The sequence below is a fragment of the Megalops cyprinoides genome, chromosome 24 (genome assembly GCF_013368585.1).
Source record: "Megalops cyprinoides isolate fMegCyp1 chromosome 24, fMegCyp1.pri, whole genome shotgun sequence".
NCBI classification, from domain to species: Eukaryota; Metazoa; Chordata; class Actinopteri; order Elopiformes; family Megalopidae; genus Megalops; species Megalops cyprinoides.
In genome coordinates, this window is record NC_050606.1 from 9,861,948 (window position 1) to 9,877,185 (window position 15,238).

A 15,238-nucleotide genomic window follows, 5' to 3' on the forward strand; every position below is an offset into this window, starting at 1 on the left:
CAAACTGCCTTGCCTACCAAATTTTATTTGCTCCCATACTTTCTATTTGCTTTCTACTTCGCTTTAAGTGAAGTTACACAAGTATACACTTCTTGGGCACTCTTTAAAGCACTTTCAGACACTCAGTAAATATCCAATACTAGTGTTACTGCTTGTTTCATGTCGACACTGATACCTAACATTATGTAAAAAAAAAAAAAAAATTTAAGGAAAAGTAAATATTTGAAAGAATACAAGGCTCAGGTAGTTAACATATCTCTTTTTAATTTCCTAGACCCAAACATTGTTCACGACATCTGACAAGATCACTTTAATTATACAGAGAAGCAAATGTGTAAACTATATACACAATACATTATTCACAAATAAAACTTCTAACAGTGACAAAAGCACTTAATTTAATGTCACACAGGCAATCACAGATTGCAAATTTCCCATGGTTCTGCAAAAGTGACTTTCACCTCAACCTATTGCACACAGTATTCTCATAGTTGTTATTTTGCAATTCAAACTGGAGATGGGATGACATCAACTGCAACTCAACAGTGAAATCAGTTTGCTTTAAGATGCAGATACTACCATCTTGGGTGAATGTCATAAAATCCATGAAGTAACTGTAGCATTTATTTAGACATTGATCATTTAGATTGATTGCTAAGAGTAGCCCATGAAGTAACATCATGCAAACAATCTATTTCTGAGGGAAATTCAAACCAAACATGTCTGCTGTTGTTTATGATGTGGCTCCTATTTTGTTTGGAAAATATCAATGTCTGAAAATTAATAAAATCATTGCTATTTCAAGTATTTCTGTGTAATACAGTGTAATATTTACAGTTGAAGTATCTAGAAATGTGTCCACCGGTGAAAATTAATTGTGGAAGTTAATCATTCACAAAGCTCTGACTGTTTCCCTCTCACACTTATGTCCAACATGCTTTCAGCACAACCAACACACATTTGGAAAATGTCTTCTACATCATCTCAACTGTAAAGGCTATTTCAGTTCAACTGAAACAAAAAATGTGAGGTGAGAGAATATGATCAATACTATTCTGCTAAATACTTGAGAATGAGATAAGATGGTAAGACTGGAGCTTTTTTTGCCATGAAGATGTTGTGCAAATGTCTCTCTCAAATAACATAATTTATGGGTCCTCTTTGCTCATCAAAATGGGTCAGATTTTTCTCAGTTTTCATCTCAGTGCTTTTATCTCAGAAATGATGAATCAGAGGTCTTCATGTGCATCTTCTCCATATTGGCACAAGATCCAGTTCCCATTCACCTAGTCATTATGGGGCTTCTCCTCCCCACCCTGTGGAGGGAAAATTCACATTGCAAATATCATCCAAAGCTTAACAGAAGGCAAAATAAAAGATCTCCTCCATACATTCTTGAACATGAATTAACAGTGCTGTAACACTGCAATTTGATAATTGTATTTTTCGGGTGATGATTTTCTACATCAGCTAAAAGGGACTACTTTCAGTAGACACATAAACCTAAAAAGGTTACTAATAATATTTCAGTTTCATAGTTTTAGTTTTTAATACAAAACTTTGAAGACAAAAATACCTTTGGAATGTATACTGTCAAAAATCCTCAGCATTTTTCTGATTATTTATAATTATGAGATTATTATTATGCTCCTTCAATTAGAACAGAATTACTTCTACATTAGCTACTACTTTGAACAAACTTGTGATGGGTGTTGTCCCATTTATTTAGTTTTACATTACGATTAAAAAGAAGCCTACTGTGTAGGGTGTAATATTTTCACATGGAGTTCTTAATGACCATTATTTTATGTGACTTTTTACGTGACTTTTATGTGACACTGTAGCTCCACCCATTTTAGGCTTCATAAAGCTTTGCTCTTTTCTCTGCCTCATACCGCCTCCTCTGTTTCAAACAGTCTGCTCTTCAGATCATTGTACTATTACAATCATGCGACTGAAGTTTCCCCAAACCCAATACAAAACATTATTACAAAAATTTCACAGCTGTTTCATTTTTGTAGGATGGGTGGGTGAAAATCTTTCCTTCAGTGCTCCTTCCCATTAAAATGCTCTCGGAATTTCAGGAGGAAGGTTTAGGCGGGAAGGCGACAAAAAAAACCATAGGGCAGCTCTTACCATGGCCAGCTGTCGTCCTAGATTTCCAACAGTGACTCCACCAGAGAAGAATATGCAGGGCAACCACGAACGATCATACAAGAAGTCTGCTGATGTATACCTGGAGAAGGTGGGAAAAGAGTGAGTACTAATGACTACCAAACCAAACCAAAAAGTCCATATTGGTCAATGGTGTACCAACATCTCATTTCATTGTATGGGGAAACTGAATGGCTCTTTTTAAACATTACAGGATGTTTTTTAAGATTCTCTGCTATGAAAGGAGGACTGATAATGAGCCATATTTAGTGCATTACACATCTTAAATGTAAATCAGTAATGTTCCTATCCTACTGAGAGAGAAGAGAGAATACCACAATGAAAATGATGGATGGATGCTTACAGACATGCACAAACCAAATACTAATATCCTCCCAGCAGACTTACTGATATACACCATTGTAGACCAGAAGCTGCACTACGAGTGTAGCCAGAAAGGCAATGGTAATTCCCAGGCCGAAGCCGCTTCTTGACCTGTCGAAGGTCCACCACAGCCCCAGCGACAGAGCAGCCAAGGTGAGGGACAGCTGAACATTGTTGACAAAGTCCAGTTTCTGTGGACGTTGCAGTTAAGGCTGCAATATTACAAATTGCTCATAAAGAAAGTACATGTTTTTAAAACTGTGTTCATCTCAAAGCCTTGATTTAAGCCATTAATCTTTGCTGTTTTTACTTACATTATTCAACACATACACGAACACACATAAAACTGAGACCAATCCAAGGACCCCTTGCAAACCAACATACAGTGTTTTGCACATGTACACTAATACATACAAGCAAAGAAGTAAGCAGCACTAGAAAGGATACAGCACTTGCATGATTGATGCCAACAAATACGGCAATGCACCGCATGACACTGGCCCACTCCCTCTTGAACTTGTGTGGCGCCCCCAGGTGGCTGTCAATGCAAGGGAACAGCAAGCCCACGAAAGCTGCCAGGAACAAAGAGCTTGTGAAAAATGACTGGAAAAACACCGTTAGTTTTATTTTCAGATTACACCAGCATCAACACCTCATTCCCATTCGTTAGACCCACTGAAAAGGAGCATTTCAAAATGTGTGCCCTACATCTGTCTAATAGATGCAGACTTAAAAAAAAACAAAACAACATAAAACAAGGCAGTCAACTTTGGAATGACAAGACATGCAAATGCTATTTAATTTAAGTATGGCTTAGAGGGCTAAGAAATCCAATGATTTTAAATGATATTTTTTCAGTTGAAGCCACAGGTAAAGACTACAGTGGTATTGGGGCTTGCAGATTGTTTTTTAAATTAGACTAAGATTGCATTATGTACAGTGTTGAATCAAAAGTTAAAATACTTCTCAAGTGTGACAGAGGCTGGTACAAAATGCACAAACACAACTAGCAATCATGCCTTACGCAAACTCTATCTCCAAAATTATTCATGATGCAGCATCTGGGTAATTCTCCCCAAAACAGAGTGTGTATTTGCCAGTTCCCGAGAGCACAACGCCAAAATGAAGCTAATCTCACCCAGAAGTACACGTCATTATTAACAAACGTTAAGAACAAGTCACTGAGTGTGTGCCAGATGAATGAACCAAAGCTTTGTTATTTCACTGGCCAGCACATGACTTCCTTGTTTCTCTCTTCCCGAAGGTGGCCTGCTCAAAGCAGAAGCCAATTAGCTGCTACTTAAATAGCTCACCAGTCTTCCAGGCAGCCAATGAACGACACGCAAATCCGGTCTGACCCTAAACCAAAGTCGCTTCCCGAAAAGCTCCAATGGGGGCAGTGTAATCGCTCTACTCTTGACTGGGGCAGGTAAAACTCGCTAGAGGCAATACACACAGAGTTGGCCGTATTGTCTCCAACACTAGAGTACCGAACTGATGTGGGACTTTTTTTCAAATAAGGTGGCTAATTTTTAATAGCACAACACTAATAACGGCAATTAAACAAAGACGCATAAAACAATGCCATTTGTATGGGGTCATTCTAAGACCTGCATATAAGTAGTCATCGGTGATGCAAGGAATTTAGATGCAGTCAGCTCATATGGAAATGTCATTACTTTGCCTTAGACGTTTTAGTACACACACATTATGTCCGCCCTAAAAACTGTAAATATCCCACAGGAACGGCAATTTAACAAGTAAAAATGGTCTACTCACCAGCCGCCGTGCCACAGCAAGGTGGAACCCACCACGTAGACGCACAAACAGTTGTAATCGCCTCCTCCTCTGGGAAAAAGGTTACGTTCCTTTGTATTTGCAGCAAGTTCAGCACCAAAGCCAGGAAACCCCCGACGGTGAAAAGGACGAGGCCACGTCGGGCAAAGTGCATTACCTGCAGGCTATCCAAGGAGCCACAGGCATTAGACAGGAGAGACGTGATAATGGTCATCATCTCGCCTGCTTTAGATGCTAACCAGGTTGCACTCGAAATGTTTTTAGATTTCAGTCGGGAACAGGAGCAGCTCCAACAGTGTCCCTCCAGGCTTGGCATTAGGCACTAACTAAAAAAAAACAAGCATAGTTAAAGCCTTTAAGTCAATGGTCACCAATGCAATAGCCAGCTACATACTTATATGATAATTACATAAGTACCACGCCGGTAAAATTATATAAATTGCTATGTTTACCGATGTGTACGTGCTAACGTTAGAAGCTAAACATAACCAGATAACTAGCTACAGTAACTATAATTTATAATTGCTTGTAGCGAGAATAACAAACACAACTGGTTAGTAAATAAACAAAGAGAAACCGTGAGACTGCCAATTCATTCGCTCGTCTGTACCTGTGACTCGTTTACTCCAAACGACTTCAGCTCGGAGCTGTGAAAATGATGTAGCTGTTTTTATGTTCAGAGATAGAAATCAGTGCTCGTGTTTGATCACATACTTTCAAAAATAAACACCAACTTCCTTCAACAGTGCGCTCCGTCTAGAGCAAGCAAGTAAGTCTGGTGAGATGCTTCGGCCAATGGAGGAGTGGCGGGTGATATGACGACAGGGCACGCCACCGCCCTTCTCGCGGTAAAGGTGTACATGTGCGTGTTTTCTGCCCTTATCAGCTGATCTGGGATCAGAATGAATTTTTGCACTAAATGGCTTGAGATCGGATTTGGGGTGGATCATCTGACCTTAGATCAATTGTCAAGGGTAGAAAGTAACTGAAGTCAGGACAAACAGACCAGGCAGCGGATGTATTTATGGGAATATTTGTGTCAGACTTGATGAAGCACGTGACAGTTGGCCCCGTTTCTATTTACCGCACCGTTACATACGTTACGTTCTTATTGTTAAAGTCACTTGTAACCCGCGACCATTGGTAAAGTATGGGCGTTTTAAATCAGTACGCATTCCCATTGGATATTTGATGTCGCAACAATCAAGTCTGCGGGTCATTTGTGGCGACATCGGAAACGCCGTGTTCAGTTACTTGCTCTCAGCTCCAGAGCTGCCCGTCTGATATCATGAGTTAACTGCCACACAGAAAAACTGAGCATATCAAAAAAGCAACGGTGATCATTGCATATGTCAGCTGGACCCAACATATATCAACCCCTCCCCATATGAACACTGCCACCCGCGACTTTTTAACTGTCGAAGTTAACGAACAACACGAAGGAAATTACGACGATGCTGGGCCCGATCGCCGAACACAAAATGCTAGCGAGCTAACCAAACGTTGGCAATTGCAGGCCGCTAAATTCCTTCGTCGTAGCACAGCTACGCATCCACAGTAAGATGATTAACAGTAAAAAGCAAGAAAATCGACAGACCACCGTCAAGCGGGGTGCTTAGGGATGCGTTGGACTCCCCAGTTGTCTCCCCCTATCCCGATGTCTAAATAGTATAATGACTTTTTGTGCACCCCGTGGATTGCAATTGCACCTTTCTGTATTTCATCCTGGTGCCGAGCCTGAAGATAGATCTAAACTGTTTATTGCCCTTTAAAAATTACAAACACAAGAGAAGTAGCAATACTGCCTAGGTAAACCATTGAGAGCTAAGAAGAGAAATATGTCAAGAGTTTCTGTACCACGAGTTCTGCTTTGTCAGATAGTTTTTTTCAATTGACAAGATAAACTAGACGGCTCTGGCTACACAAGTTTTTTTTGGACTGGGTTAGTTAAAATAGAGGCAAATTTCTGCATGTCTGCAAGTCCCGAACATTGTCGGAAATTAAAAAGCCGTTTGGTTTGGTAATCGATAGCTGTCTGCCAATGTGTTGTTTACTTTTACGTAACGATTTCAATATTTTACCGACTTCTCAGTCAATAATGTAACTGACAGTTTTGCTTGTGTACGGTCCGTTATAGTCGTGCTAATCTCAACCAGTCAGAATCTGTTATTTGCACAAACCTTTGCATGATACAGTAAACAAAAAAAATTCTAGAACGTATCTGTGAGGTCACAGAGGCAGTTACCATGGAGGTCCATTTGTGACGCTGACCATGACGTTGAGGCGATATGGGAAATGTCAAACTATATAAGAGATCATACCATCGTTCAGTCACATGCTTCATTTTATCGTGTACTAGCTAAACACTGCGACTACATACCATTTTATCTTTTAAAAACTTGAAAGGACAATGGGTCAGACCGTGGCTGACATTGAGGTCACCTCGGAACCGACCAAAAAACCTAAAAGCAAGAAGAGGAAGGGCAAAAAATTCTTCTCTTGGCTGTGCTGTGTGAGGGGTACTGAGGAGGACTCGTGCCAGGATGTACCCGTATCGATCGGTATGAACTGCACCCATCCATGATACCAACATGGTGTTATGTTGGGTTAGGCCTACATAAGAGCTATGCACCTGGTGACTGGCAGTGTCACAATTTTGGAAATTAGGAAAGGAAATATTCATATCATTACCCCGTTTTATTTTTGTGATTTAGTAACTTAGTACACATCTTTCTCCAAAACGTTTATGGTTGAATTATCGAGATAAGCTGATCATACTTATATGATCACGTGTCGCAGTATAATAATCAGTGGTCTCATTAAAAACGTTATAAATCTCTAATCTCTAAAACAACAGAAACTACTTACACTGAAGGACCGTAAACATATTTGCACTATGTCCTAAATCCAAATAATACATCTGGTTATAAAGGTAAAGTTGCATGAGTCTGGACAATAAAAATTATCTGAATTTCCTTCTAGATGTTGCTCTCAACCCCACTGCTGAGGCTAAGGAGAGTAATGAGAAGCTGGATTTTGTGGGAAAAAGGAATGGAAACTTTGTCCCCACAACAGACACTGCTTCTCAGCTTGACAAAATCACTGAGAATGCAACCATCCAGGTGGGTATTTATGAAAAAAAATTGTTTTATCATGTTTGAAGTGCATGATATGTGTGGTAAAAATGATCAAGATTACATTTCATAAAGTGCTTTTAAAAAAAGAATAATAATTAAACCTGACATTTTCAGTAAGATAAAAAGGTGAACTTAACATTTTAAGTCACTTTTCTGTGAAAGGCAAAGCTTTGATAGAAATAACTGAGGTCATCCATTGGGCTGCAATTAAGCTAACAGCTAGCCCTTGAATAATATTTTGCTCCCCCACTTCCCATAAAATGTATTCCTTCAAAATGGAAGAAGCAAAGTTGTTTCTCTGCTACTCTTGCTAATCATGCATTTTTATGATGCTGGATCTGCAGGTCGGCAGCACTTTGGATCTGCAGGAAGATCTGCAGAGGTTACAGGACCATATCGCTTTCCTGCAGAGGGACAACTGTGAGCTGAAACTGGAGGTCGAGCGGAGCCACAGCACCATCGAGGATACGGTGGGCCTGTGCTCTGCACAATAGGAAGCACTGCTTTCTCCATAGACTAACACACTGCACGGTTTATTTATAAATAACCTCCTTATCACTAAATCCGGTAAATGTTCTCCGACCAATGAAGTGTTAAGTCAGTGTGAGGTTTAGCGTAGCATTCCACATGGCGCTTGAAAGGCCACATGCATATCCTACCTTCAGGTTACAATCACACCTGTGACATATCTTTTTTGTGGCCATTTTTTAATTGTATTTTAATTGTATGATGATAGAGCACGCCATGCATGTCTACAAAACATTCCGTTTTTATCTTCCTTATTTTCAACCCCTACAATTTGCAGAACGAAATCATGCTAGCGCTGCAGGTAAAGGTGGAGGAAGTCATGTCTGAAAAGGAGCACGAGCTTGACCTGAGGGACAAGCACCACCACGAGGAGCTCGACAGCGTGAAGGATGCGTTCTTCGTTGAGATAGAGTCTCTGCAAACGGAGATCGAGGTGAGCTGAAATGACATGTTCTCTTGTGTCCGTCAAGTCTCATCGAGCAGCATATGAAATTATATCTATCAGAGCTTTGCCTTTCACAGAAAAGTAACTCTTTGTCCTCCCACATCCTGCCTGTGTTCACTGTGTGCTACCGTCAGGACAAGTCCCAACAGCTGGGGGTCGTCCTTGAAAAAATGACGATGCAGTCAGAGGAGGCGGAGGGTATGATCAACGATATCCGTGCCCTGTATGAGAAGTTGCTCAGTGATGAGAGGGCAGCAAACCTGAGGCTGAGAAAGGAGAACGACATGGTGAAGGAACAGGTAAACGGCTCACCCACTCACGCCGCGCGGCATCTCATCATTTCCTCCAAAGGCCCCTCATGGGGATATCAGTCAATGGCCTTCTCAACATGTATGATTGAGGAAGTCCATTGGGTTGCACTTAAGCCAACAGTTAATTAATGAAAAACACAGTACTTTGCACTCCCACTCACCATGAAATTGGTTTATTAAATGGAAGGACCACACTTGATTCTCTGCTTCTCTTTAAACTATTAATTGCTATAACTCCTTTGCTTCTCGGCGCTTTACGCCTGCAGGTCAGCAATCTGCAGGAGGAGCTTGACATCAAAAATAAGGCAACAGAGAGTTGCCAGGAGAAGCTGCAGAAGGTACAGAAGGACAACCTCAAGCTGACCTGCGAGATTGAGCAGAACCAGAGGACCATCGAGGAGAAGGTGGGTCTGTGCTATACAAAGAGGCATTGCTTTCTCCATAGAAAAAAATACTGCACAGTAAATTTCTGAATAACCTGCGTGTCACTCAACCCCATGAACATTTTGTTCGACAGATGAAATATAATTGAGTATGAAGTTCAGTTGAGTAGCCATTCCACAGAAAAAAATTTCATGAAGCTCATATGGCCACATGAAAAAACATTCATATCCTATCCAAAACTAATAATCACAACTGTGGTCATTTTTGTGAAAATGGGCAATTTAGTTAATTGAATTTTTTTTGCTTGATTTTACTTGATTATATGGTATGCCATGTGATTCTACAAAACATTCCATTTTATCTTGTTATTTTATCTTTATTTTTCAACAATTGCTATTTGCAGAACCAAATCATACTGGCATTACAAGCAAAGGTTGAGGAAATCACCACTGAGAAGGAGCACCAGCTTGAATCGAGGGTCATGAACCCCAGTGAGGACATGAAAAACCTGAAGGAGAAATTCATTCAGGAAACAGAGTCTCTGCAAACAGAGATCCAGGTGAGCGGACATCACAGGCTGGGTCCATACAGCCTCATAGAGCAGATCATGAAAGCCCTGTTTTTGACCGGCTTTATAACCAGCTAATCGTGTGTGTTTCCCTGCAGAGTCTTAAAACACAGAATGGAAGCCTGGAGACGGACCGCCAGGAAGCGATGACTAACGAGCCACAGGATTTAGGTAGGCTACACACTGTTGTCACCAAATGTAATATTCAAAAGAGTCACCCACTGCCTCTCTGCTCTGGCATGGTGGCTGAACCCTGGTAGATTAACGAAGGCAGGAGGCATGAGACAAAATATTGTAATTTCGAATTTCGAAAAGTCAAAAAATGACAAATGTTTTGTGGCCCTGAGAACACACCTCCAAATCAAATAACCACGTGACGTAGATTAAAATTGGCTAGATTTACAGTATTTTTCAAAAAATATCCTGTCAGTGCAAGAGTTCACCCTTATACCGCAGATAAATGGAATTTTCGCTTAAATTTTCACAACTTCATTGTATATTGTATTTATTGTATAAGCATACTGTATATTAGGCATATTATATAAAATAGTAGCCTAATTCAGCAATATAATTGTACTGCCTGACGTGAGTAGTTTACATAATGTAAACTAAAAACAGATGTCACAAATGCCAGCTGAGCTTAGCTCCTTCACTAGCAACCTAGAGAATCCAGCGGCATAATTTTAGGAAAGCTACTATAGGAAATAATTTCTTTTTGTGAATTCCATTTGAAACATTGCCTATCGTACAGTGAGCTGAACGAATCGTCTCCTGCCTAAAAGGGAGTATGCAGTTCTCTGATGTTCTGATCCTCATTCTCCCCGTCTCAGATGATTCCGACAGCTATCAGAAGCTGAAGATGGAATTTGACAGGTACCAGGAGCAGCAGCTCATGTACCAGCGCATGCAGGAGGACCACAAAGTGCAGCTGCGTAGTGCGGAGGAAACCAACAAGCAGGTACTTGATAATCTCACCTTGCACTTTGAGTCCCTGATTAGGAATAAATGGATCAAGTAATCAGAGAAACCTGGTGCCCGAGTGAGGAAAGTGTCAGCATCTCTGTGGAAATGGGTATCATAAATTGCTATTAATCTGAATTGTACAAGGATTTCTGTAAGGCCCAGTGTCATGCATAGACATTTTTACTGTTTTGATTTGAATAGAGTCCTTCATCTGTTAAATGTTGAAAGGACAAAAATCTGCTGGCAAAATGCTTTGGAACAAGAACACTTTTGGCCTCGCCATGTAGACAAATTCGGTTGTGGCTTATCCTCCCCTTGTCCCTCCTGTGGCCTCTCAATGACAGCATCAAGCTAAGTCCCAGCAACTGGAGTCAAAGCTGTCACAGCTCAAGGCACTGTCAGAGAACCTGGACCATGACAGTGACTATGACAGGATGCTTATGGAGGAGATGAAAACCAACCTGCAGCTCCAGAACAAGCTGAGCATCCTGAAGAAAGAGGTAATCAGCTCACCCATATAGTAGTGTAGTATATAGTTATAGTAGGAGATTGGAGTGGAGGGAGCTCCATTATTTTACATCAGGAGAGCATAGCAGAATGGAGGTTCCAGTTGGGTGCAGAAGGAGAGGGGAGATTGTGAACTCCAAATGCGGACCCTGTTTGAGTGGTGGAGAATATGGGCTTCAGTTTCCCCCCAGGGGCGTCCCCCCTAAAACCCACATATGTGGTCAGATAACAGTTTCTGAACTGGTGGTTTTGAGGCAGTGCAACGTGAAGACATGCCAGTGTATGCCTGTTTTTTTCTGCAGTGGTTGGGAGAGACACTGCATTTCCATTATGGGTTTCAGTCAGTGCATTGGGAGGAATCTGTAGTGTTAGTGTTTTGTTCTTTGCAGGGATGGGCTGGAATGCCTCGTGTCCGCACACCGACCAGAGGCCACACCTCTCAGAACATCTCTGAGAAAAGCCATGCCGCCAATCGCAATAAGTGCCCCAAGATTGCGGAGAAAATAGTGTACGAGGAGCAGCTGAAGCGCATCATGGAGTCCAAGGATTTCAGACAGCGTCTGCGAGGCATAGACCAGCTGGTCAAAGACTCTGAGCAGAGGCTCGGCATGGTCCTGGGATGCAAATTTTCGGTGAGTCAGCCCAGTTGTGCAGTTTAGTGGCTAGAGGTTACTCCTGCTGTACCGTTCGGGCAAGAATTTTGTGGTTTAAAAACTGAATCACTCACAGTGTTCTGATGGAACCAATCAAAGACTTGTTGGATAAGACAGGGGGTTTGAACAAATATGAACAGTTGTCTGGTTAAGCATCACTGTGTGTCAAAGGTATGGACCCTCATATTTTTCTCTCTGGCAAGGTTTTTGATGCCTTGGGGGCGAGGCTCCTAGAGGCCAACCGAAAAATAAACCTGCACGCGCTGGAGGCCCTGCTGAAGATAATTCCGCGGCTGAAAAACGACATGGCCCCCGTGGTAAATGCCCTGGTCCCCTGCATTGTGGACACCCATCTTAACACAAAGAATGATGCCATCTGCAGTACTGCCATCAGGACCCTCCAAGCTCTCATCCAAAACATAGGTAACGTCTGCAGCACCTCCTACACTCTCCCTGGGTCTCCTCTGGTGCCCAGAGAAGTTTCCCTCAAGCTGTGGTGGTGACAGTGCTGGGCTGTGAACTTTTGTTTCTCTGCTGTTGCAGACAACGCTGCGCTGGTGGATATTTTCTGCAGCAAGGCAAAGCACCTAACTGGAAGGGCCAGAGGAATCCTTATTGATATGGTGGCAGGTATGGTCCTCACTGCTCATTGCAAGAGCTTTCACTTGAGTCTGGGGAATTTCTTCACTGTTACATGCTTGACAATATGTAAAAAATTGTTTATCTCATCAGAATTTTTTAAAACATAACATACATGACAATATTTGAGTGGTACGATTACTAAAGGCTGGTCTTGCTTCTGGTCTGTCTTTTAGAGCTGGTTCCAGACCTCTACACGAGGAAGCCCCAGACAGTGGAGCAGAAAGTCCTGCCTTTGCTCTGGCCGCTTCTTGATTCCTTCATCTACAAAGAAGCAACAGCTAGACTATGCCACGCCTTGCATGCAGAAATGGGGCACAGGTTGAGGGTGTGCGCTGCCTCCCAGCCCCTTCAAATTGTTGATAAGCTCAACAACCTACTGGGGACTTACTAATGCCGTGAATTCGTAATCTTAGTCTAACACCAAGAAGTGAAGTTAGCTTCAGGATTTCATAACGAGTTGATCATTTGGATCAGCTGTGTTGGAGCAGGGAGAGATCTAAAACATGCAGGACAAGGGGTCCTCCAGGAGAGGTTTGAGAAACGCTGTTCCAGGTGAGCAAACGCTCTTTTAAATACCTCTTCTAGATCTATCGGCATACATCACATAGACGTCTCGGAGATGTATGTGTGCTTACAGGGATACTAATACACTAGCTAGCTATCAAGTTTTTTGTAGCTTTGTAATGTTAATACTATAAACTCATGTTTGGATTTGGCACTTTGACAGAACTAAGCTAGCTAGCTAGCTAATAACCAGGGACGTAGTAAGCTTCTGAGCATTCCGGGTATGTAGCTAATAACTATAAATTATTACAGCCGAATCGACAAACCTGGTAGCGAGACCAGGATTCGAACTGCCGATTGCAGGGCTCCCAAGCAAATATCTTACCCTGTGAGCCTCTCAGAGGCCCCATTTTTTTTAGTGTTTGAATAAAGGGTGGCAGTCTTTCATAACCAACTGTTGTTGTGGACTATATACTGGGGAAGTATTTGTTTGTTCTCCATTTGAGCGAGATGTTTGTAGGTGGATAATTGGCCATCATGAGCAAAGTGCTTCCATACATTTTATTATTATTATCAACTATTCAAGAGTAAAACAAAGGATTGGATTGATATTGGTATTGGCAGATAGCCAAAGCTGCGGTATCGGTATCGGAAGTGGAAAAAGCGGTATCGGGACATCTCTAACAATAATATGAATGTGGTTTTGCTTAGAGAGTTGACAATGTGTGATGTGCCGGCCCTCCTTCCTTCCTTCTCTCTATTGTAATTTTTTCTCTTCCTCTCTCAAATTCAAGCTCTTATTTGGCATGAATTAAAATGTACAGTCAAATCAATGTTACAGTTGGGAGATAACAGGATATTCCTAGAACTCAAATAATGAAGGCTCAATACAGTATCACTGAAGTATTTGAAGTATAAACAGAATTAAATGTACGGTATCAGTGCTGGATTAAGTAAAAACAAAATATATACTTGTAAGCAGGGCCATTTTGAGGGCCAAGCACCCAAAATTACTTTACATTGTTGTGATTTAGTAGACACTCTTATCCAGAGTGACATAAACAGCAGCTCATAAAGTGGCATGAAACGTTTCACAAAGAGGACACCACTAACTATGAATGCGCAAGTATCGGTGCCAAATGGAGCGTGGTCTAGAGAACCCAAAATGCGTGCCTGGAGTTTTGCAGTGCAATATGTATGACATACATGTAGGACAATACCATTCAAATTTTAATGGTAACACATAATACACATCTGAAAGTAAACCTCCAAAATTCTGACATCCACTTCTACAAAAAAAAAAAAAAAAAACATACAAGGAAGCATACAAGTTTTAATGGCTGTGTGCCAGACTTGAAAATACTGAAACATGGATGTGACACATCAAGTCTGAAAGACTGTCTTCTCTTTAGATGGCAAAACAGGAAAACACAGGGCCGACATAACACTCGTGATATCTTGGTCCCACAGATATCCCACAAATTGAGTACTGTGTGCTTGGCTGAAGAAGAACATTGCAGAATGTGAAATTAGCGCTGCTGGGATGGCACTGTCTCCCCAGACGAGGGCGACATTTCTCTCTCACCAAATACTCTGCACATCCTTTGTCTTTAATTCCTGTACACTTATTATGCCAAGTCTGCCTCTCAATGACTCTTGGAACCATAGTAAGCAATTTATTCATCAAAGTAACTTAAGATGAATAGTAATTTATTGTAAATGGTTAGGGGAAAATATTAGTCTTTGCTAACCCTTTCTTCTAGTGTAGTGTTAGCACAACCACTTCCTACAGCACTATGAGATTTGAATGAAAACCAGCATACACAGAAGGTCCCCAGGATTATGGAACGTTTTGTTAGGTAATACCACCCATTGCTTAGTGAAATTTGGGTTCAAGCATTTTGTGGATTTTTATTTATTTATTTATTTTTAATTTTAGGAGGACCTTTCAATCCTTGCCTCACCTTTATAAGACCATTTTGTGCACAGAAGTATTAGTACTGACTGACAGAGAAGTGAGAAGCATTTTTGTACGCTTTTAGACTTTTGTGAAGATTCATTATGCCATGCATTGCAGGGGCAGGGGCAGAAAAACAAGATATCTCACTGCTGTTTTGTGATTGATTAGTGTTGATGTCATCCACAGGAGCAAACAGCATGCTTTTAAATGGCAAATGTTATTTTCATTCCATGAATGCAATTATCCAGAAGGACACGTGTGGCTGAGTTTATATGGGTTCTTTCCAAACTCTGTAAATTCA

The 15,238-nt window shown here is 41.3% G+C and overlaps 1 protein-coding gene across 1 annotated transcript; it reads right to left on the reverse strand.

Annotated features, from left to right (window-relative positions):
• Positions 1 to 441: 441 nt before the first annotated feature.
• Positions 442 to 5,091, reverse strand: LOC118771448 (insulin-induced gene 1 protein-like). The gene is made up of 6 exons (XM_036519456.1): positions 4,946 to 5,091; positions 4,318 to 4,661; positions 2,986 to 3,110; positions 2,563 to 2,729; positions 2,137 to 2,236; positions 442 to 1,316 (listed from the first exon to the last, which is right to left on the reverse strand). Exons 2-6 carry the CDS (start codon positions 4,649 to 4,651, stop codon positions 1,287 to 1,289), a joined length of 756 nt encoding a protein of 251 aa, XP_036375349.1. The 5' UTR covers positions 4,652 to 4,661; positions 4,946 to 5,091; the 3' UTR covers positions 442 to 1,286.
• Between the last annotated feature and the right edge of the window lie 10,147 nt (positions 5,092 to 15,238).

Coding starts and splice junctions, on each gene's coding strand:
- LOC118771448 (XM_036519456.1), bottom strand. CDS start 4,651: ATGCCAAGCCTGGAGGGACACTGTTGGAGCTGCTCCTGTTCCCGACTG. Junction 2,237..2,562: donor GTCTACAATGGTGTATATCA/GTAAGTCTGCTG, acceptor CACCTTCTCCAG/GTATACATCAGCAGACTTCT. Junction 1,317..2,136: donor TAGGACGACAGCTGGCCATG/GTAAGAGCTGCC, acceptor TTCCCTCCACAG/GGTGGGGAGGAGAAGCCCCA.